Source organism: Puma concolor, chromosome A2 (genome assembly GCF_028749965.1).
Source record: "Puma concolor isolate L17-30 chromosome A2, mPumCon1.1.hap2, whole genome shotgun sequence".
Lineage (NCBI taxonomy): Eukaryota > Metazoa > Chordata > Mammalia > Carnivora > Felidae > Puma > Puma concolor.
In genome coordinates this window covers 154,768,531-154,792,993 of record NC_141668.1, presented here as the reverse complement: position 1 = coordinate 154,792,993, position 24,463 = coordinate 154,768,531, and the positions used below count along the sequence as shown (strand labels likewise).

The window sequence follows — 24,463 nt, the reverse complement described above, 5'->3', positions numbered from 1 at the left end:
TTTATCCAAAGTATAAAAAAATGCTGATTTGAAGGGGTACATGCACCCCAATGTTTATGGCAGTGCTATCAACAATAGCCAAATTATGGAAGGAGCCCAAATGTCCATCGACTGATGAATGGACAGGCATACACACACACACACACACACACACACACACACACACACACACACACACACACGGAATATTACTCGGCAATCAAAAAGAATGAAATCTTGCCATTTGCAACAATGTGGATGGAACTAGAGTGTATTATGCTAGGCGAAAGAGGTCAAAGACAAATATCATGATTTCACTCATATATGGAATTTAAGAAACAAAACAGATGAACATAGGGGAAGGGAAGGAAAAATAAGATAAAAATGGAGAGAGAGGCAAACCTTAAGAGACTCTTACATACAGAGGAGAAACTGAGGGTTGCTGGAGGGAAGTGGGTGAGAGGACGGGCTAGATGGGTGATGGGCATCAGGGAGAGCACCTGTTGGGATAAGCATTGGGTGTTACATGTAAGTGATGAACCACTGGGTTCTACTCCTGAAGTGAATATTACACTGTATGTTAACTAACTTGAATTTAAATAAATAAGTTAAAAAAAAAAAATAAAGGAGATCCACACAGTCAGAGGTGCCCTCTTGGCTCAGGTAAGCAGCACAATCAAGAACACCTCAGGAAGCAGCAGTCACTACCCAGGCCACTCTCCTGGTTCCCCATGTGCTGTCACTATACCCTGGTCAAAGGATACTATGTACCTGCTCAAAAACTTGTTGCTATCATGACTGTTCAACTTGTGCCATCTGGGATGGTAGTTTCACAGGGAGTACTAGTAAGGCTTTAATTTAGAAATCTCTTCATGAAATCACAGTTTTCCAATTTAAATGAAAAGACGAAATGCAGTGGTGTGTATTTTATCAGATTAGCAAAACCTAAAGGATGTACAAAGATGGCTGGGGCCACCTCCAGCTTCCATTTGCCCACTGTACACCAGAAACACACTACTACAGATACTTCCTTTGCCTTTTTGTTTGGTAGGGAACAGACCAACTTGGGACCCTCTGTCAGAGACAGGAACAAAACACACACACAGCTGGAGCTCCTAAGTTATTTCTAAATAATAAGATCCAAGGAAGAGCAAGGACAGCATGAAGACAGTACTTTCTTTCTATACAAAATTCTAAGGATCTGAATGAATTAAGGGGTAGTAGAGGAGGAAAACTGCAGAGGTTCAAACTAAATGCAATATATGCAGGTATGGGTTTCTACCAGCCACTTTGGGGACCAGGCCCATGCATCTGACAGCCTGGCAGATTCATGAGACTGAGCCACTATTTTTACGGGCTCTACCACTGACAGACAGTTTTGCGGAGAAAAGATTACGTGGGATTTATCTCCATAATTATACCAACTCTAAGTCAGAAGGTTGGACAAATTAACCACCCAGTGATAAATCTGTCTTGACCTTTTCACCACTTCTCCAACCTTGCTGGTTTTTCAGAGGCTGATTTCCCCTTCCTTCAGACTATAAATTCTGGCCAAATACTAAAAGCTAGCCAACTGACCTGGATAATTATCCTCAGCTCCTAAAATAAATGCTGTGGCGTGTAAACTTTTCTAGAACTTGGGAAACATAGTTGGAAGGACCAAGCTCAGAGTTAACTGACACCTGTAGCAAATCAGACTGAAGCTGAACTTCACCTAAAACACTACCCACTTCCTTACCTGCCCTGCTTTGAAGGCCCCTTTAGTGGATTGCTAGTCTATGGTGTACCAGACTCACCTGTTACAACCAGCTTTTTCTGAACTGGTGACATGAAGGCAAGTTTTAACTACTGGGTTCAATTTATTGTTCTTAATTTTACTCTTGAACACACTTGATTTAATTTTACATTTGAACTCCAGAACACTCCCACAACACAATTACGTTGAGCTGTTACAACTCTCTCACACACTGCTAGCATGTAAACTGACAGAACCGTTTTGGAACACTACTGGCAGCATCTACTAATATGAACATACACATATCCTATGACCCATTCTAGGTACTTTGGGGCACACACAACAGAAATGTATACCTATGTTTATCATATGTTCAGAGCAACACTTACCATCTGTAAGAACGAACACCAGACAGAAGCAAAACTCACTGTGTGATTCCCTCTAGATAATACTCACAACCAGCCCAACTAGTCTGTGCTGGTAGGAATCAGGACAGTTGTTGGTCCTGGAGGAAAGAAGACTGAGAGGAGTATCATGGGGGCTTCCGGGTATTGGTCACACAGGCATATTCTCTTTGTTAAAACTCACTAAATACTCATGATTTGTACCTTTTTCTTCATAGGTACATTCTATTTCAATAAAAAATTGTAAGAAAAAAGAGGATCTCATGACAGATTTTTAAAAAACCAGTCTCCACATACATGCAATAATCCTTTTCTTTAAAATTCACTGAAGAAAAGCTCATTTCTGTGAGAAAGTAAAAAGAGAAAACGCCCTATTCCTATTCTAAAGGCTATTTTTATGAACTCTAGTTCCTTTGGCATGGTCTCCCTAAGAGAAATAGCTGTATCTGAATCTGCTGTAAGCCCCCTCTTAGTGCTGTCACGGGGCAGCATCGTGGGGTCACTCTGGAATCAGATGGAGCCCAGCACAAATCCCGGCTCCACCATGCAAGGTCACGTGGTCCTCACCATGCACGCACAGTTCCTGAACTGTGAAGTGAGCGGAAACAATACAGGTGACAGGCCTTGCATGCAAACATTTGTCCTCCTGGTGTGAATTTGGGGAAGAAGGCAGCATCTCTCTTCCCATCTTTTATGAGCTAGACGCAGATGTTAGAGCTCTTTAGGAGTCCTCGGTGAACAGTTACTGCGGATGATGCCACTTAATACCAGCCAGAATCGAGACCAAGTAGCGACAGTGAACTTTTAACCCAGTAGCTTTAGGAACAAAATTTTAAAAATAACTACTGTTTCTAAAAAATCACTTTGTGGTCTTCATTCTGTTAAGCATTTGTATCTTCTGAAAGTTTAACTTTGAAGAAAATTAGATCTCATACAGAGAATTTAAGATATGCTCAAGCAGACAGAAAGACTGAGGGAGAAGGATCCTATGTTGTGAGCAGGGCAGACCCCAAAGACTACATCCACAAATATCATGTAGATCAAGTGGCAAGTCTGATGGTGGGTTATAAATTCCACAGGGGCCATTTAAGAGTCGTGTGTGTGAAATGAAGGCCTCCCAACTGAAGTCAACCTAGCCCCAGCCTGGGATAAAGCCAATAAAAACTAATAACTAAAACATGTTTTGGGTTGTGAATTAAAAGATCCATGTTGATAATACAAGTTGCCAGATCATAGTTTTTTTCAGTCATGGCTTCCTCAGGCGAACATGCCTGGTTATTTCCGTGAGCAGATTTAGAAAATTTGTCATCTGAGGAAGTCAGGCTGTTATTAGTCATGTTGGGACCTTCTTTGGCTTCCAAGGGTCACTTTCCGTTACCTTAGTTCATTTCTACATGCCTTGGCCGAAGAATTTGCATCCCACCCCAAGAAGCACAAGCCTGGGCTCTGCTAGACACCTGGCACGCTGCTGTAGGGTAATTACGAAAACCCTCCAGGACGACTGTTACTTGAGCAAAGTGACATACGGCACACACCCATATGCACTGCTCTCTACAGAGGGAAGAAATGTTGGGGGAGGGGGGAGCACGAAGAAAAGCTGAAATGAAAGGTACGTTTTAGGTTTTCAAGATGTGGGTAGGTAGTTTTGGGTAGGTAAGTTTAAAAGGACTGTGAGATCAACTTTCAAGGTGGTCAAAAGACGGCAAGTAGTTGCCAACTTGAAAGGGCTCCCATCAGCTAAAGACAGAACAATCTGAGCATCAATAAGAATAATGTCCATAATAGATTAAAACACATAAAATACACAAAAATATGTAAATTTACAATACTAAAAACATATACACACAACGGGGGGGGGAAACCCCTTATTGTCACCTTTGGTGCAGGCGGCAGTGGTTAGTAACTCATTATCCATGTAACCGATAAAGAGAAAGGATGAAGCATTTACTCAGTCTTTCCTGTAAGGACTCATTTTCAGGATAACTAAATGATTGACCAAAAAAAAAATTTTTTTTAAGTTAAAGAATCACTGCTAATAAATGAAGAAGACATAGAAATAAATGCAGAAGGAATAATCAACTTAGACATCTCACCATTTTGCAACACCTGATGGTTTAAATAGCGGATCTACAAAGCAATTCTCAAAGGCAGGTAAAATCTTTGGTGAAGTCTGATGGGGAATGCATCGACCAGCCTAACAACACCAGAACTACTAACCAACCCTACTGTCACCAAGAGAGACAACCGAAATTACAGTAAAACTGCCAGCTCCCAAAAAGTGAACCTGAACCTGGTAAAACATTCAGAGCAAGCCTCTGGATTATGGGAGAGGTGTTGAGAGAGATGAAGTGGGGACGAGAACATACAAAATGGCACTACGCACCTAAAGGGGACATGCAGGCACGGTCAAAACCCTAGTTTCTTCAATACTTGAATGACATTTGAAAAAAAAAAAGGAGGGGAGATGAACTGTTACCACATTAAAACAGTTTTAAGAGAACAAATACAATGTGTGGACCTTATTTGAACCCTGATTCCAACAAATGAAGCATCCAAAGACATTCAGCTAATGGTACTAAGAGTTATGGTTACTTTCACCGGGTGTCATGATAGTTATGTTAAAGAGTAAGATTTCCATTGGTTAGAGATACATTCTGAAGTCTGTTTCTTGCCCCAAAGTGAAGAGAAACAGATAAAATATTGATAACTGAGGCTGTACAACAGGTATGCAGGGAGGATTATTATACTATTCTCTCTACTTTTGTCTATGATAGAAGATTCCTATAACAAAAAGTTTAAAATGGCACAAAAGGTGATGGGTATTGAAGCTGGGTCATAAGAATTCATGGCACTATGCTTTTTTGTGTGTGTCTATCTTTAGTTAGACTTGTAAGTTTAACCTGTAAGTTAAAAAAAAAAAAAAAATGTAGATAATCCAAGGATGAATTTTTAAGGAACTATGGGATCTGTCCGCCACTAAGAGACTGACCAAGGAAAGGCACCACATCAGGAACAGAACATGGCAGGCATTATGTGGTGGTGGCTATACAACCAGATTTCATTTGCCTACCATGACCTGGATGACAATGAACATGACAGTCACAGTTCATGTCTTGAAAGGTTAGCTCCTTTCATGCTATGCCACAGGGATGACCCAGTCTTGTCTGTGAGCAGAGTGTGCCTCTCACCTGGCTGGGGTGGATGAGGTGGTGGCATCTGGTGGTGCATGAGAGGGTAGGGAGGAGGCTGCTGATGAGGCATCATGCCAGGGTGTCCCGCTGCTCCGAGTGGTGCCAGGCCAGGTCCTCCTGAGTGCTGGTGTGCCTGCTGAGGGTTCTGCCCATGCTGCTGCTGTTCCATTTGCTGTCGGGCTCGCAATTCAGCGTATTTCAGCTGTTCCATGTGGAAGTTCTGGCGTTCAGTAAGCAACTGCTGCCTCTGTTGTTCTAACTGTTAAGAAAAAGAAAGGAAAGAGAAATGACACCATGAGAGGTTCTCAGGAATGGATGACACATAGGACACCTACCTGATGCCTGAACTCCCTATACCGCATCACAGTACATAGCCACCTCACCTCCTGCACGATCTACAGTGAGAAAAGGCATTATTTCTTGAGTAGCAGATTTCCACTTGGACACTTGTTAACAAGATCAAGGTCTTTGTGTTATGTACAAGGTCTGCCTTTCTTTACAACCTTCACCCAGTGAGGTTAACTGTTCTCTGGGCCCACCCAGTATACATGTAATCCTCTGTTTGGCAGGCCTTCAGATATGTAAAAATAGTTTCCATGACTGCTTTAATATTCTCCAGGTAAAACAAGCCTCTCCTGTCCTTTTAATAGTCCCCTCAACTGCTAAAATTTCAAGTCCACACAACCTTCCCAGGTGCTCTCTTCTGGACATGATCTTTTGGTTACTATTTTTTTTTTTTTTAACGTTTTATTTATTTTTGAGAAAAAGAGAGACAGAGCATGAGTAGGGGAAGAGGCAGGCAGAGATAGAGGGAGACACAAAACCCGAAGCAGGCTTCAGGCTCTGGGCTGTCAGCACAGAGCCTGACACGGGCCTCAAACTCACTAGCCGTGAGACCATGACCCGAGCCAAAGTCAAATGCTCAACTGCCAGAGCAGCCCAGATGCCCCTGGTTACTATTTTAGAACATGACACAGAGTTAAATCCTCTGGATAGTGGATGTGGCCTTAGCTGCAAATATACACACTTTTCTCTGTGGAGCTTTGACAGTGCCACTGCAAATCTTAGCTTTCAAGTACCCAAAATTATACTGGGTGACACATTCACAGAATATCTCAGATGCCTAAATAAAGATGTGCATGAATCTTGGTTTAAAGAATGTAAGCATTTCAATACTCAAGATAATCTTTCTGGGACCCAAGTTAAAATAAAGAGAAATAAGCAATTATATGTGCCAGGAAATCCAGAAACCATATGCCTGACAGTAGTTCAGAGGATGAAGCACACCTCATATGCTATCAAAATTGATTTGATTCAGGTCTGAAAAAGAAAATCAACTTGAACATGAAAAAAAATAAAAATCCAGATTTCTCGAAGAAGTGTAAAGATTTTAAGGAGGGTTAACGGATCTATTTCCTTCCAATAATGTTCGATCCCACCATTTTCAATGGCAAGACGTAAGTCACTGGGAGACCTTTTTTGAGCTTTTTCTGTCTAACACAGCAGCCATAAGCCACAAATGGCTCCTGAGCACTTGAAATGTGGCTAATCTGAAGTGGTATGTGTTGTAAATATCAAACACACTGAATTCCGAGGTCTTAGTATGGAAAGCAATTGATTTTTCATGCTGATTACATATTCAAATAATATTTTGTATGTACTAGATGAAATAAACATAATTTCACCTTTTATTAATGTGGCTACCAGAAAATTTTAAATGACATATATGGTTCACACTGTATTTGTGTTGGATAGCACTATTCCAAGGCATTTAATAGATTAAAAATATGTAACATTTTAGCTTTCAGTTCTACAAATAAATACTGTATACTGTCATTAGGAAAAAGGGGTTGGAATACGCATGAGAATTAGCTTAAGAATATGGGCTGTCAGCAAGAGAGCTGCCTGAGGAGAAGACCATGTGGACCCAAGCGAGAAGTATTACTGGTTATCAGGAGTAGTAACTAGGGAGTGTCCATGGACAAATGGGGTGCAGGAGGACAGGCCACAGGTACAGGGTGAAAAGAACAGGCATGACCAGATGAGGGGGAAGAAAAATGGGAGAGAATAGGCGGTAAAGCCTATGTCCCACTGGTTAGCTGGCTTGCAGAGAGTCTCCCTAGGGAGAAGATCTTCTGAAATAAAATAATCTTGTGAGTGGTTGAGGGTTATCAGGAGGGAGTGTGGCAGGGAGCCAACACGCTAGCCTCATTTTCTAGGAAGGGTGACCTGAAGAGGCTAAAGCCTGGTCCAGTCCGCCTCCTCCCTGTTTGCCTAACAAGCAGGGAATTCCAAGCTGTAAAAACCAAGAGTCCTCTGGAAGTTCAGCTCTGCAAGAAGAGAACATGTAATCAAGGAGTAAGAGGCAGTCTGATAAAAAAGGGATCTAGAAATTCCGGCTATAGGCCCTAGGATTTGTTTTCTCCTAACCATTCCTTCTAGGAAAGTTAGGACTTTGCCGAGGTTAGACATAAGAGGTTGCCAGAAAAGGACCTCTATCTATGTTCTGGTCGAGCCACTAATGGTCTGGATGGCTTGGCTGAAGTCCTGCAGTTATGTATAAACTACGGAATTTAGGTCAAGATCTGCTTTATAAAGAAGCTAAACTGTTACTACAAGAGATTTTGTGTCTCTGAAGGGAAATTTTGGTCCCTGTGTTGCCTATCTCACTGGTTTTCTTTTTAAACTAAGCCAGTCCTTCTTTGAGAGCTGACCTTAGTCTCAAGGTATTAACCTCGGAAAGAAAAACTTGCCCCATTTTCCGTATCTACAATGGTTACTAACCTTAATTATACTACTTTTTCCAGAGCTTCACTTGTCATTTCAAAACATGGAAGGTAATTAAAAGAAAGTAATTAGAAGAATTAAAATAGATTAAGTGATTAAACACACACGTGCACACACACCCCTGAAAGAGAACCCAGCTTAAACTAAAGCTCCAGTGTGGGCTGAACAGGTCCTCTGGGGTGAGAGAAACGTCCGGACAGAGAGCTACCAACTTGGCTCCCAGAGGGCTGTCTCTGCTCTGCGGCATACGGAGTACAGCTCATGGACACGTCGTGGCTTCATCACGCAGAAGAAATAAGTACCTCCTTGTTGTGGGTACTTTGTTGTTACTCAATTGGACTAAAGACTGAATTCACTTTTTGGCAATCCGAAACAATGTAAATGGCAGTTTTTGAGGAGAGTTCGACAGTACAGAGCAAATTTTAAATGCATGCAGCCAGTGATTGTACATCTGGGAATCTATTCTATAAAACTATGTATGTGTGCCTACCAAGGACAGTAATTAAAGTCCTGGTTTTTGTTTGTCTGTCTGTCTTAAAGTTTATTTATTTATTTTGAGAGAGAGACAGTATGAGCAGAGAGAGAATCTCAAGCAGGCACCGTGCCAGCAGCACAGAGCCCAATGCGGGGCTTGAACCCACGATCTGTGAGATCATGACCTGGACTGAAATCAAGAGTTGGGACGCTTAACTGACTGAGCCACCCAGCACTCCATAATGTACAACTGTCTGCGATACACGGAATTTAAAAAAAAAAAAAAAAGAAGCTACAATATTTATTACATAATCCCAATTATATTACAAAAAAAACTTTGTGTTCATGTGCACACACTTTATATACACACTGAAAATGTTACAGAGAACACCAAACAAATTAAGTGATTATTCCTAGAAATGAAATTGAGGGTAAGAGAGACTTTTTAATTCATTTCTTTCTTTACTGAAAGTTTTTTCATCACAAATATTTTTGTTAAAAAACAAACCACTAAAATAAAAAAATAAAAAACCAAAACAGTAAAAGCAGCCAAATTACATGTTACAGATAGCTTGATTTTCTCCTCTCTTTTCCATTTCCTAGGACTATGGATAAAGTCCCAACAGCTAGTAAACAGAATGTTAATGAATCTGTCCATTTTCTTTCGTGGCTCCAATCTGGCTGTAGGGAACCCCACACAGTAGCCCTGCTCTGAAGACACACGCTCTTCCTCCACATTCAAACTCTGCCCTCCTCTCCCCCTTCACTCCTACACTGTGTATGCAGAAAACAGCCAATTCCAAGCGGAATCTGAACACAGCAGAGCACTCTTCTGCACCCAGACACCAAACGCAGACACAGCTGCAAAGTGCAGCAGCCAAAGCTCACACAAAGCTCTTCTCCCAACTTCACATGCACACAGCGGGGAGGAAGGGGGGGGGGGGTGAAGCGTAAAGCCCATCTACACTGCCCAGAACGGCAATATCAGCTGAGACCTAAAACCTCTGACTACTTGGGCTCAGAACTAAGTAAATAATCATGCCTTCCTTTGAAACGTCTGGGGTCAGTAACCAGACATCCACTAACGAAAAACCAAGTCCAAGTCCAAGACAGACATATTCATTCATTCCTTCTTACACCCGTGGAAAAGAGAACTCCACCATTGCGTTCTGCTGCCTCCATGTGTGTCTCTGGAGGCGAGACACAAAGGGGCAGCCGGCACTTCATTATGACAGGTCTTCGGTCCTGCTGCCCTGTGTCTGTCTCTTGTTTTCTGATTCAGAACAAAACCTACACAACTGAGTACAACTTTCTTCATCTCAAATAAAACTACCCGTAACATGTCTAACAACAGATTCAATTACATGGCCGGCTGTGTAGAGATGCATTAGTCCAAATTTGCAGAAAACAAAGTTACATACACTTCTCCTGGGGCAGGATAAAATTCACTTTCTGGCTTTTTGTTCTTTCTTCCTTAATTTGTCATCAAGTACAACAAACTTTCCTAAATCTACATCTTATGTGTGATGATGTCCTATTAGCAAAACCTTTAACATTTATCCAGAACTTGACCATTTCTCTTTACATTCATGGCCACTGCCTTGCTCTAAGCCATCATCATCTCATGTGGATTATTTTAACAATCTCTTCACCAGTCTCCCCTTTTTTTTTTTTTTTAAATTTTTTTTTTCAATGTTTATTTATTTTTGGGACAGAGAGAGACAGAGCATGAACGGGGGAGAGGCAGAGAGAGAGGGAGATACAGAATCGGAAACAGGCTCCAGGCTCTGAGCCATCCTCCCAGAGCCCGATGCGGGGCTCGAACTCACGGACCGCGAGATCGTGACCTGGCTGAAGTCGGACGCTTAACCGACTGCGCCACCCAGGCGCCCCCAGTCTCCCCTTTTCTAACCTTCCCACTTTGTTAATTTACTCTCCACAACAGAGCAGGTACACTGATCCCTGCTAAACTGTAAGGAAGATCATGCCAGCCCTCTGCATTTATTCCGTATTTTTATGGAATGCATAAAATAGGCTCTACAGTTATTCCACACTTTAATCAGAGGAAAACGAAAGGCCTCTGGATGGCTTACAGGGATTTCTGTGATTATGTCACCATATCCCTGACTTTATCCTGTCACCTCCTCCTCATTTATGCTCTAGCCCACGCACCTACTCCTTAGTTCCAAACATGCTCTTGCCTGAGAGCCTCTGTGCAATATGTAGGCCTTAGCAGCACATGCCTGTCAGTTTCTGAATAAGGCCTACTCAGATGACACCACTTAGAAGTGAAATCTCTCCTCTTTCCCTGCCTTTTCCCTGCTCACTTTTTGTCACAAATAAACTTAGAAATTAAGAGAAAAAAAAAGTGAAATGTCTACTTTGCCCCTCCCCCATCGCCTCTATCCAGCCTGTAACATACAGCTATATGTATGTATATATACACACACAGCACAGAACATCTTCTAACACCCTTCATTAATTATTTCAAACTCTACAAAGGCAAAGAGTTTGGTTGGGTTTTGTTCACCACTGCATCCCCAGTACCATACACATGCCTAGAACAAAGTAAGTGCTCAATAAATACCTGTTGAATGAACAAATGACCTTAATCCAACACCTATGTGGCAAAAGCCATCAACTCTGGGCAGGAGGACTCTTCAGTTTCCTCTGTAATCATGCCCTTCTCTCCACGTTCTGGATTTAGGTCCTTTTTATAGCTAAGTCTCTCCTTCACTAGGAAAGTTTCCTTGATAATCTCAGCCAACCATGGCCTCCTCCTCTCTGGATTTCCATCCTTGCAATAAGCGGTGTCTCTGTGTCTAGCAAGACAACCTCTAACTTCCTTGAGCACTGGGTCTGGGATTCCCACAACGTCCCTCTTTTCTGAAGGTATTCAATTTCTGTATCTAGCCAAATGACCTGCAGAAACTCAGAAAGCATTTAGTCCACTAGATCCAAATGGGAACCAGGCTTTAGACAGGGCCCATGCTCCCAAGTCTCCCCAGGTGGCCCTAGTTCTCAACAAAGCCCCTGTCTGAAAGCTGCTCTCCTGACTCATGTGTGCTGTTCTCCCAGCATGAAGGCCGCTTAGGTGGGCAGACCCTCTGAGTTGTGAACCCAGCACCAGCTCAGCCTCCTCACCTCAACTAGAGTCAACATTTGTGATCACATCATTTCCTTGACGGACTCTGCACATTTCATAACTGCCTTCCTCCAGTATTAGCATTCATGAGACAGCTGTAACAATATCTACCAAACTCTAATTATAGCTATATGCATAGTTTCTATAAAAGATGTACAACTTTTATATCCTTGTCCTTAATTAGTAAATTAGTAAAGACTCAAGAGCACTGATTTTAAGTCATTAAAGAAAAAAAGTTCCTATCTGATTCTTAAAGTCTAAGAACAGATTTTTGAAATCCATTGCTATATAAAAAAAACACATGTTTAATGAAAACAAAGTACATCCTGGGACTACCACTTATAGAGAAAGATGAGCAGAAATGCATCTTAAAGTGACACGATGCAATGTGGTACAGAGAGGAGCACCAGGCGGTGAGCTCAAGGCTCTGGTCCTAGCTGACCTGGACCTTCCAGTGTCAACTGTCTTGAGCCATTATAGAGAGATGATAAAACCTTGCATATCTCAGAGTCTTTTGGTTAAAATGAGATGAGAATAACTCTTTTCCTTATAAATATAAAGTGCTAGATGAAAACACAGAACTGAACAAACACAGGTTTGAGACTTGGCTCTGTCATTACGAATTGTGTTTGGAGGAACATAATATCCCCTATGCCCAAGTCTCTTGGTCTGTAAGAAGAGTTACCAAAAATTGGCCTTACGTTCCCATCTAGCATTACTGGTGGATTCTTGTCCAGGGAGATTCAAATCAATCAGTATTTTCTGCTAATGGCTTCCTCATACAGTTTTTGAGAGATTAAATGAGAAAATCTATATAAAGTGATTTAGCACAGTGACTTGTCAAATATGTGTTTAGAAAGCAAACAAAGGCTTACAAATATTTGGATCTAATATACAGTAACTGGGTACTGGTGTACCTAAAGAAAAGGAGGTACATCAACATTTACTGAACACCTACTGCGTGCTCAGACACTGCACCAGACACACACCACACTCCTCTCATCTGATGTTCGCAACAGTCCTGTGTGGAAATCACAGGTAGAAAAGTAGCCATGGCTTTGTTTGCCCACAGGGAAGGACAGGATAGCAGTGTTTGCTGTAGAAGAGGTTGTCTTCACTGTGCCTGACATGAATGGGAGACATTTTGAATTTCATTGGACTCCCTGGTTCTGAGATGAGCCTCCAAGTTGGCCTCAACATTCCTACTTCCTAGTGTTTATACCTCCCCCCGTCCCGAACCCTGTCTACCCCCCAACCAGAGTTGGTATGTGTAACAGAGAGAACACAGCAGAAGCGAAGGGATAGGACTTCCATGTTTAGGTTACAAAAGACAGTGTCGCTTCCATTCTGGGTGCTCTTTCATGTTCTTGCTCTTTGTAGTCACTTACTCTGGGGAAGCTCCTTCATGAATAGAAAAGTACACGTGGCAGGAGCTCAAGTTCTTGCCAACAACCATGGGAGTCAGTTGGGAAGTGTGAGCTCTGACCCTGCGGAAACTTACAAAGTCCACAACCTTATAGGTCCCAGCCTAAGCTACCCAGCCAAGCTGCCTACCTCCCAACTCTCAGAAACCACGTTAAGACTTGGTTTTCTGTTTTCAGTCACTAAGCTCTGGGGTCATTTTCCACACAGCAATAAATAACACAGCTGTGTTACTGACACTGAGTGGCAAGGAGTAGGGACTGTCCCACACTAAGAATTTTCCTGCTCCAAATGCTGATTGAGAGAAGGCAGGACAACCACAAAGATTTTCAGCACAACAACCCTGTGTGGTGGAGAGAGTCAGCAGAAATGCAGTCCCAACGTTTTCAGTTCTGTTGTTTTTATTCAGAGACTAGCCTAAAATGTTTTATGTGCTCTGATTAGAATTTAATAGCAAAGACAAGACTCAAGTAAGAAAAATACAGTGCAATGTAAGTTGAGACAATAATTATTACAAATCCACAGACAAGGGAAGTTCTGAAGGTCTAAGAGAAGTGCAGCCATTATAGTGGGCCAGTGGGTGTCTGAGAATCAGTGGCGAGAACTGGAAAGGGGCAGAGGGCAGTTCTAATCTAGGTGACAATTTCACTGGGGGTTTAAAAGAGTGGGGGATCCCCAGGTACAACCTCTGAAAGCAAGTGACTTAGAGCTGAGAAAAGAGCACCCTGACAATCTGGACAATGTTCTGTAAGTGCCCAGTCATGCCGATCTTCCAGGCTGATACATCAGTTCTGTTTTATGAAGGACAGAAAGGCATCTGGTTGTCAGTGGGAATGACCCAATCATCATGTAGATCCTGCATGTGCCAATAATTCACTATGTTATAAACCCCTGTTACCCTAAGGCCACTAAAAAAAAATCCATAAATGACAAAAAGACAGCTTATGAGGGTAAGATAAACACAAACAGTCATGCCTCACAGCTCCAGCTCACCTCAGAGAAGTATTCTCTGCCACCCTCTTGCTCTCCCCATGTTCCAGGTCTGCCTCCTCTCTGCCCTCACTGGGGCACTGAACACACTGTATCATCATTGGTTTTCTTGAGTTCCTCCCCCATTAAACCAAAGGGCAGACTTTCCACTTCTCCAGCTTCCAACACTGATGCTGGTGTACATTCATTCAATATTTGCTGACACCAGGGCCTATGATGTGCCAGCTCTGTGTTTACCAAGACACTCGATCAATTCTCTCAAAGGGCATATATTCTGGAATGCGAGACGGACACACGAATCAGCAACTACCACACAGTGTAAGTGCTCTATCAGGCTGCCACGACAGCAGATGGGGTGGGCAAGTCACCCACAGGGGCAGTGCTGAGGGATGCAGAAGTGGGGATCAGGGCCTTGCTGGCAGAGGAGCACAATGCATACGGGGGCACAGAGAACAAGGCCATGAGGGCAGCCTGCATGTGGTGTGGTGTGGCTAGTATACAGAGGGTGACAGAGATGAGACCAGGGTGGCCAGCAGCTCCTAGGGAAGGAGAGGGCCGATGATGTGAGAGATGCTTACAGGTCAGGAAACTGGGGGTGGGTATGGGAGGGGGTGGGTAAGAGAATTACCGAAGCAGCCTCTCCATCCTTCAGGGTCAGAAAACCTGCTGATCTCAGGACAAAATGAAAATGGTCTGTTTTGTAATAGTTATTGGAATGAGGAATTTGCCAGAGGATGCAACTAGGCTGACCACTAAGAAATAGCTAAATAAATACAAACAGGTCCTTAAAATTAAAACTCTTAGGGTAACTGGGTGGCCTAGTTGGTTAAGCATCCAACTCTTTGACTTGGCTCAGGTCATGGTCTCACGGTTCAAGGGATTGATCTCCATGTCGGGCTCTACACTGGCAGTGTGGAGCCTGCTTGGGATTCTCTCTCCCTCTCTGCCTCTCCCTCTCTCTCTGCCTCTCCCCTGCTTGTGCTCTCTCTCAAAAGAAATATACATTAAAACAAACAAACAAAAGCCACCAAAATTCTTCTGGGATAATTTAATCTTAAGGTTAAATTATCTACCATTTAGAGATACCAGTATCTCATATATAAAGAAGTCAAAAACAGGGTGCCTGGGTAGCCAACTTGGTGAAGCGTTCGACTCAATTTCAGCTCAGGTCATGATCTCACAGTTTCTAAATTCGAGCCCTACATGGGGCTCTGTGCTGACAGAGCGGATCCTGTTTGGGATTCTTCCCCTCTCTCTGCCTTTCCCCTGCTTGGACTCAAAATAAAGAAATAAAAACTGGAAAACAAAAAAAAAGTCAAAATAATCAGAACAAGTCCTAGCTAAATCCACTGCTTAGAAAGTTACCAATTCCTCCTCTGGTCAATTCATTAAAATAAATTTCTCTGTAATTTTGAATAATTAACTGTTCCACTGTTTGTACATTTCTTTTTGTTGCTTCCTTCTTCATTTTTGGCCTTTTTCATCATTCTCTTGATCCTGTTTGGGCCACATCCTTCTATCAGAAGTGTCTGTCCCCATACGTACTACTGAGGCGCTCAGCAAGGCCCACCTGACCTCCGCCATGCAGGGGAGGGAGGAAGACTGAAAGTCCAAGGTTGGATCAGGGGAGGGTTTGGTTAAAAGATATCACAGAAAAAAGGCTCCTCACTCAAGATGAGATTAACTCCTACTTTCTGGTATTTGTATTGAAGAAGACATGAAATCAAGAAAATTCTTGAATCAGGCAAGGGAGCTACATGACTTCTACTTTATTGGTAACAAGTAGGGAGTGAGTCTAAGATGTAACTTCTATAGACGAAAGAATTGATACCATCATGCACCTGGGAAAGCGGAGAGGTGTAAAAGCTGAGGTGTAAATCATTAGTTTTAGAATGAAAAAAGAGTGCTTTTTGTTTATCATCAAAGGCTGATAATCCCTTTGAAAGGGCAAAGTAAACACATAAACAAGGACCTATGGAGTAGGTTACTATTCATTTTATCTAACTTGTAGTTTAGGAAAGGTGGTCATTATTTAATTGTCAAAAAGCCACTACAAACTTCCCCTTACTTACAGCCTCCTTCTCTCTGTCCATGATAGTTTCCAGCTCCTCAAAATGTCGCAGTTTGATCTCCAATTTCTTCATTTGTGTCTCAACCAGCAGGGCCACCAGAGACTTGATCTTTCTCTCTTCCACGGCAGCCAGGTGCTAAGTGTAAAAGACCATTCAAATTAGGTAGGTAAACATTTGCTTAAAATACAGAAACAAAATGCTCACGTTGATATTCAAAGTAGGGATTATATAATTAAGAACAATGACCGATGCCCCCTTTCTATGTTTCTACCAAACATTTACTTCAATTTAAAATAACTATTGCTGAATTTCTGGTCCTTATAGGTATAAATAACCCTGTTAAAGGGTTAAAAAAACAAACAAACAAAAAAACCCAAAACCCTCCCTCCCACGGTAAACTACTCCCCTCAAAAAGAGCCCACCACAAAGGGGAAGTGTAATCAGAACACTGATGGGCAAAGAGGAGGACACAAACAGCCTGGGGTACACTTCCCATCTACCACCCACCTACCTCGCACCCTCACCCTTTTACTCTATGCCTCCCCTCACTATCCTTCCCCCTTTATGAACTGTCCAGGGACAGCTAAACAGTGGATTCTCTCAGCACCCAACACTCAGACACAAAGCTTCTGGCTTCTCTCTAGTGAGTGGAACCACGTGTGGAAAGGAGAGGGTGAACAATATTCCACCCCTATGTTTGCAGATAGGATCCAGAGCAAGAGGAACAAATATAGTACAGAACAAGAAGTTACACTGGAAGAATGTGCTACTCACCCGCTACAGGATGGATGATGAGCCCTATTCATTCACACTTCCTGCCTACTCAGCAGCACACAGAGGAAGGCACCACATTACACCGAGAAGATGAGGGTCCCATATTTGGTCCTGACTACCTGTATCTGGGAATGGGTCAATCCCACCTAATCCAGACACCATCTAAGAGCTTACACTAACAAACCCCCAATAGCATTTTGCATTCACTTTCATTACATCTGTTGAATTTATGTGCTCATCTTGCTTCTACACGAGTGAGAAGTAACACAAGGTGGCTGTCCTAATCTCTGTTTCTTACAGAATCTAGAAGGAGCTAACATGCAGGAGGTATGTAACATAGGCTTTTGGGAGCTAAATTAACAGACACTTAAATGAGAATCTTATTTTTCACTCTCTTATAGTTAGAAAAGAGAAATGCAATTTTATACCATAGAGATCCATTAATAGAAAGAGGCAATATATAAGCAAAAGGTGATCATAAGCAGATTTTATGAATAATCCACGGCTGTTCATGATACATCTGCCTCCCTAACCACTTTGAACTACATCAGTAACAAGTTTAAATAAAGATCACGTGATTTGGGGAGCCTGGGTGGCTCAGTTAAGTGTCCAACTCTTGATTTTGGCTCAGGTCATGATCTTGTGGTTCTTGAGTTCGAGCCCCGCATTGGGCTCTGTGCTGACAGCACAGAGCCTGGAGCCTGCTTTAGATTCTGTGCTTCCCCCCACCCCCTTCCTCTGCACACACTCTGTCTCTCTCTCTCAAAAATAAATTAAAAAAAATTTAATTCCAGAAGAAAAAACAGAAGTAAACCTAAATGATTTTGGGTTAAGTGAAAGATTTCTTAGATGTGACCCCAAAAGCAAAAATGTTAAAAGGGAAGATTGAAAACTTGAAGTTCATCAAAATCAAAAACATCTCTGCTTCAAAGGACACCATCAAGAAGGTGAAAACACAGCTCACAGACTGTGAGAAAGTATTTGCAAATCATATGTGTGATGAAAGAGTTGTGTCCAGTGTATATGAAGAACTCTTAGACTTCATGCCTATGGATGAAGTGATGCTGGTAGGAATGTGTGGGACTTCAAATACAAGCTGGTCACCATCTCAGACACTCGGCAAATTTTGAAGATGCAGAGGATGGGAAGCTAAGGAGTTAGGTTCAAGGAAGAAAAGAAATTCCTGAAAACTCCCATTTGGTGTGATCAAGATTATTTCAAAATCTCAACTGTAAGTTCTGGAAAGTCACACCCAAGGATCAGGGGTGGTCCTGGAGGAGAATGACCAAAGTGTCATCTAGCTTCAACTCAATCCCTGCCTCAATCAGTTCGGTTATCACCTGGGGCATCTGGATCTTATATATATATATTTCTCCTTGTCTTTTTACACGGAGAATCTGAATTTGTTTTAATGTTTGCTTATTTTGAAAGAGAGTGTGCACCAGCAGGGGAGGGGCAGAGAGAGAGACAGAATCCCAACCAGGCTCTGCACTATCAGTGAAGAGCTCAACATGGGGCTCAATCCCACGAACCATGAGATCAAGACTTGAGCCGAAATCAAGAGTTGGACACTGAACTGAGCCACCCAAGCATCCCTGGACAATCTAAATTTTTATACATATGTGGCATTCAATCAAAAAAGCAGATCCACAAATGGCGCAGGCATTGGACTTATTAGCAGGGGACAACATTAAAGTAAGTTAAGATCACTATTTTTAAGAAAATGTAGGAAAATATGGATAAAAAGAGAATTTCAATATATTTAGACTTTGTATAAGAATCAATATACACCTGACTGAAATTATGACTAAAATATATACTAACCGAAAATAACAACTCAAAGATCAGGCTTAAAAGGGTAAGGCTTGGGGCGCCTGGGTGGCTCAGTCAGTTAAGTGTCCAACTCTTGATTTCAGCTCAAGTCACTATCTCGTGGTTCATGAGATCTAGCCCTGTGTCAGGCTCTGTGCTGAAAGAGTGGAGTCTGCTTGGGATTCTCTCTCTCTCTTCTCTCTCTGCCTCATCCTGGCAGCACACATACAAGTGCGCGCATGCGCACTCTTTCTCTCGCTCAAATACATGTTATATATATATATATTATATGTTATATATACATAAAAGTTATGTATATATAATTTGTATGTATATATAATATATATATAAATTATACATATTTATTTATATTTTAAAAAGGGGGGAGCGCACCTGGGTGGCTCATTCGGTTAAGCGTCTGACTTGATTTTGGCACAGGTCCTGGTCTCACAGTTCGAGAGATTGAGCCCCGCATTGGGCTCTGCACTGACAATACGGAGCTGCTTTGGATTCTGTCTCCCTCTCTCTCTACCCCTCCCCCACTTGTACTCTCTCAAAAATAAACAAACATTTTTTAAAAATGCAGAATCCGTGAAGCACAATAAAACGAAGTATTCTGTAACCATGGCCTGGAAATTACCCTACCCCTTTGTGACTATTTCCTTATTTGTGACACTGGAAAACTGCACCCACAACAGGGTAGGAGGGAGGACACACACTATGTATGCAGAACAGTGCCTGGAGTATGTATCAGTAACAGTATGAGTGGGTGTCTCATACTTGTGAGCTGTAACACTGCTGATGACCTGGGAGCCTAATTTGTTGGGAGACTCTCCTCTACCTGCACCAACCACTTTCAACGTCTGTCTTTTTTTTTTTTTTTTTTTTTTAATGTTTTATTTATTTCTGAGACAGAGAGAGACAGAGCACGAGCAAGGGAGGGGCAGAGAGAGAGGGAGACATAGAATCCGAAGCAAGCTTCAGGCTATGAGCTGTCAGCACAGAGCCCGACGCGGGGCTCTAACGCACGAACTGTGAGATCATGACCTGAGCCGAAGCTGGATGCTTAACCAACTGAGACACCCAGGTGCCCCTCAACATGTCTTTTAAGACTCAGCATTAGGAATCACTTCCTCTGGGCAGCTTCTTGGCTCCCACAGTCACAATGACAATACTCACTGAACTGCACTTTATTTAGTCACTTGATGTTCACTACCAGGGCCTAGGCTCGAGGATGCCCCATATTTTGCAGGCTTGGCAATTTTAAAGGAGGAAACAAGGATATGAGGTGGAAAGTGAACAGAGAAAAGAGGCAGCCTTTATCAAAAGCCTAGAATTCACCTGTGCTCAAGGTTAGAAAAACCACTAGAAATCTCTGCAAGTAAATGTGGGCACTTTGGAATGAAGGATGAAAAAAACCATGGCCCGTAAACTAAAGAAAAAAATTTGAGTAAAAAATTCAGGAAAAGAAACAAAAACTTCAGTCTTTAAACTTTATGGCAGTTTATTTACTATTAAAGACTTACAGAATTATTACACTGACCTCTAGTTAAAGAAAAAAAATTTTTTTAACTTTTCAAAAAAATGTTTGCTTATGTATTTTGAGAGAAAAAGGCAAAGAGCAGAGGAGGGTCAGAGAGAGAGAGAGAGAGAGAGAGAGAGAGAATGAGAATGAATCCCAAGCAGGCTCCACACTGTCAGTGCAGAGCCCAATGTGGGGCTCAAATTTATGAACTGTGAGATCATGACCTGAGCCAAAATCAAGACCTGACACTTAACCAACTGAGCCACCTAGGCGCCCCTAAAGAAAAAATTTTAATAAGTTATCAAAATTACCCCATTACAAGTATAAGCATTATTCACTGATAAGGTTGATAACATCTGGGTTTTGAGTAGAAATAGGAGAAAAGAACTAATGTTGCACATTAAATTTAGTTTTTTTCACATTTCAGGTCTTAATAATATTTACATACAAGTTCTGATTTTCTTTATATGATTGTTAAAACCAAATGACTACATCTTCTACTTTGCTCTAGCTCACAATTCTTATTTATGAGAGAAGAAATCAACAGATTTCTCTGAAAGAAGTGGCCTGGTCCTTTGTACCATCTCACTTTCTGAATTTTGCTGAGTGGATCCTACTGAATGTGTTAACATGTCATTTCTCGATCTTCTGCATTTCTTGATCTAGGGGTTAGAGCCTCTTTTAAAAAAAATATTTATTTAGGGAGTGGGTGAGCAAGCGGGGGAGAGGAGCAGACAGGGGGAGGGGGGGAGTATGAAGCAGGCTCCATACTCAGCGCAGAGCCCGATGCAGGGCTCGATCCCATAACCCTGGGATCATGACCTGAGCCGAAATCAAAGAGTTGGATGCTCAATCAACTTAGCCACCCGGGTGCCCTGAGCCTCCTTTTTGACTTAACTTCCATGACTATTCTTATTGTTACTGGTACAAGATTCATTTGCACCTGTTCTGTATGTTTCACAGAACAGCATATGTCCTGCCACCAAGACTCTAAATTTTGCTACTTTATGGATTTGGTGACATACATGCATCGAATCAATCCAGTAGAAGTCACAAAGGCTTAGGAGCCAATTCTTCAGGAAATTACAAAGCCTTCACAGAGGCTTGAAGTGGCTGAATAAATGTTACCAAACACTGGACAAAAGTGATAAAGGGATCCAAATACTACTCATGTCTGCTTTAAAAAAAAAAAAAAAAAAGAATCTTAGAATGTAAAAGCAAGAGTGAGCTGTTGAAATGCATTACTGGACTGGGGGATATCCTGGGTTTTATTAAGCATTGACATCATTCTAGCCACCATGCTGTATTTTCATGGTACTTCTTTTATTTCTAATAACCTATCAAAAAAGAATTCTTTATGTAGAGAAAGAAACTGAACTCTATATAGAAAGAAAAAAACTAAAGCTTAGAAAAGTTAATTATCTTGCCAACGGTCACAGTTAAGTGAACTGGGAACGAAACTCAGTTCTGAAGCATACCTTGAAACAAAACCAGCCACTAAGAAAGCTGACACATGGAGACATGGAGGAGTTAATGTTTCCCTCTTTCTTCTGTTCTTTATTTTTTGGTTCTTAAAAATTAGAAACTTAAATCACAGACATACTAAGAAAACAAACAAACAAAAAAAGAAGGTATTTTTTTTTTTTGAGCTAGCTGTTGGGTTTTTAATTGCACAATGTTTGAAAACATTATCTTCGAAATGGAGAATTTTATCAGATTACATTTATGCATTGGCTGGGATCACCAGACTCAAAGTCTGCAGAATCCGGGTTTTGGTCTTTGTTCTACAACTAGTCGTATAACCTGAGGCTTCTCATCAACTTCTCTGGGTTTGTTTCTACATCTATGAGATGAAAGAGTTTAAGAAACTCAAAAATCATCTGTGATATTAACATATGAAACATCTTTCCTGTTAGAACTTAAAGTGTGTACTAAGGTTAGTAATCCAGTTATAAACATAACTTGTGTAAAAATGAAATACGCAAAAGTAGAACAGGTTTACGTGTTGTAAGAAAGTTTCATTCCAAGAAATTATATAAAATTGTATTTAATTCCTAATTAGATCTCATTTAATACTAACTTCTTAAGGTTATATTTCTAGCATTTTATACATATTCTTTTTGTTTTTCCTTCACAACTAAATATATATCCTAATGGCTCAAGAAAAATGTGAAGTTCAAGGTTAGTGGGCTGAGTTCCTAAGAGGCAGGAACCATCCATATTTCTTTGGCACCAAATAAACCTACCACTGTGTAGACCCTCAAATACCGGTTAAATGAATAATGAAAATATGGCATTTCCATCTTACAGAATGCTTTTTAAAAAAAAAAAAAAAATTTTTTTTAAACTTTTATTCACTTTTGAGAGACAGAGACAGAGCATGAGTGGGGGTGGGGCAGAGAGACAGAGGGAGACACAGCATCCAAAGCAGGCTCCACGCTCTGAGCTGTCAGCACAGAGCCCGATGTAGGGCTCGAACCCACGAACTGCAAGAGCATGACCTAAGCTGAAGTCAGGCGCTTAACTGAGCCACCCAGGCGCCCCCAGAATGCGTTTTTAATTCTTAACTTGATTCTTATAATAACGTTGTTAAAAATGTAGATCAGAAAGGAGTTCTGATTCAAACAAAATGATATAGGTTCAGAAAATTTATTTTAGTTGCCTAAGTTAAGAAACTAGTAAATGGTAGAGCCGGAACTAAAAGTTTAAATTCTAAATTCAAAGCTTTTTATAGTTATCCACAAATGCCTGTTTAGAACAATTAATATTTAGTGGATACTTTCCCGGGGAATTCTTAGAAGGGATGTGCAGTAGATTAAAGATGGCCATAAACTCACTGGCTTTCTTTTCATGGAGAGGAGGGTCTATAATCCCTCCTCTGGAATCAAGGCAGGTTCTCTAATTGCCTTGCCCAAGAGAAAACAGTGGTGCCATTTTCCAGTTCCCAGCTTGGGAACTTCATGTCCTGTCTTTTGGAACGTTCCTTCTGGGAGTCCCTAGCTGCCATATACTACATGTGATCAACGTGGAAGAGACCACAGAGAGAGACCTCAAGACTGCATGAAGAGGAAAAACAAACCAGCCACTTCTACCAAGGATTAGGACTTGAAGGAATCTATCTCAGACTCTCCATGAACCTACCTGTGAGGTGAGTACTGCTAAATGATTCAACTGATACCACATGGAGCAGAAGTGCACAGGTGTTTAGTGCTCAAATTTTGCACAATCATGAGCTATAATAAAAAATGGTTGTTTTTTAAAAACACTAAATTCTTTTCCCACTATGGGAAAAGAATCTGGTATCTGGAAATGGGGTGCTGTTGTATCAAAAACTTTCAGTGTGGCTTCAGATCATGCAGTGGGCACAGGCTGAAAGGATCTCAAGAAAACCACTGGCAAGAGCTTTTAGAACAGAGAGGAAAATGTTCCTGGAGGTTGGAGAGAAGCAGATCTTCTCTCCAAAGAGAAGTTTGGAAACACTGTCACTTCTGGTGATGTGGAAAATAGGAGTCATTAATGAACTTGTGAATCTGGCTGGAGTGATTTCTAGACAAAACATAAACTTTCTTTAGGCATTTTATTACAAGCAGCCAGAAGAGAAAGGAACCAAAGAGGGAACTATTCCATCTTCAGGCCATCATTATTGGAGTTAGAAATCTCCTAGACAATTAAGAGCAAATACAACAAGGTTTAAAATGAAACTTTCTCATCTCTAGTTGCTCCCAGCAAGGGTTTGAAACTAAAAAATGGCTTCAGGACAAAGATAAAATCCAGAACATTACCAGTTAGTCGTGACCTGAGAGTAAACAGCTCAAGGTGTGGCTGTAAGACATTCTGATCAAAAAGTATCGTAGAATTTCTAAGAATCTTAGAATTTCTAAGAATAAGGGTATTCTTGCCTCTTATACTCTTAGACTCTCTTTACTAGACAGGAGGGCCTCTAAGTATCTTCAAGAGCATGTCTCCTATATTCTATATTACTACAAGTTAATGTTTTCCAACAAGTTTGAAGGTTTTCATCAGCCACAATTCCCACCAACCCCCCCGCCTCCTTCACTCTTTCCTTTCCTTCTGGGACTCATATTACAGGCTAAGAAAGGCCCCTCACAGCAGCAAAATTGGGCCGATTTTTTAATGGCAAAGGAAAAGGATT

At 41.5% G+C, this 24,463-nt stretch overlaps 1 protein-coding gene across 4 annotated transcripts in view; it reads right to left on the bottom strand.

Moving 5' to 3' along the window:
• Positions 1-24,463, bottom strand: part of SMARCC1 (SWI/SNF related BAF chromatin remodeling complex subunit C1) — a 176,185-nt gene that overhangs the window by 16,208 nt on the left and 135,514 nt on the right. For all 4 annotated transcript variants that reach the window (XM_086698351.1, XM_086698352.1, XM_086698350.1 and 1 more), the window contains exons 25-26: positions 16,200-16,334; positions 5,307-5,568 (exon numbers count right to left, since the gene is read on the bottom strand). In XM_086698351.1, the coding sequence (XP_086554477.1) occupies positions 5,307-5,568; positions 16,200-16,334 (397 nt within the window). The remainder of the gene's footprint in view (positions 1-5,306; positions 5,569-16,199; positions 16,335-24,463) is intronic.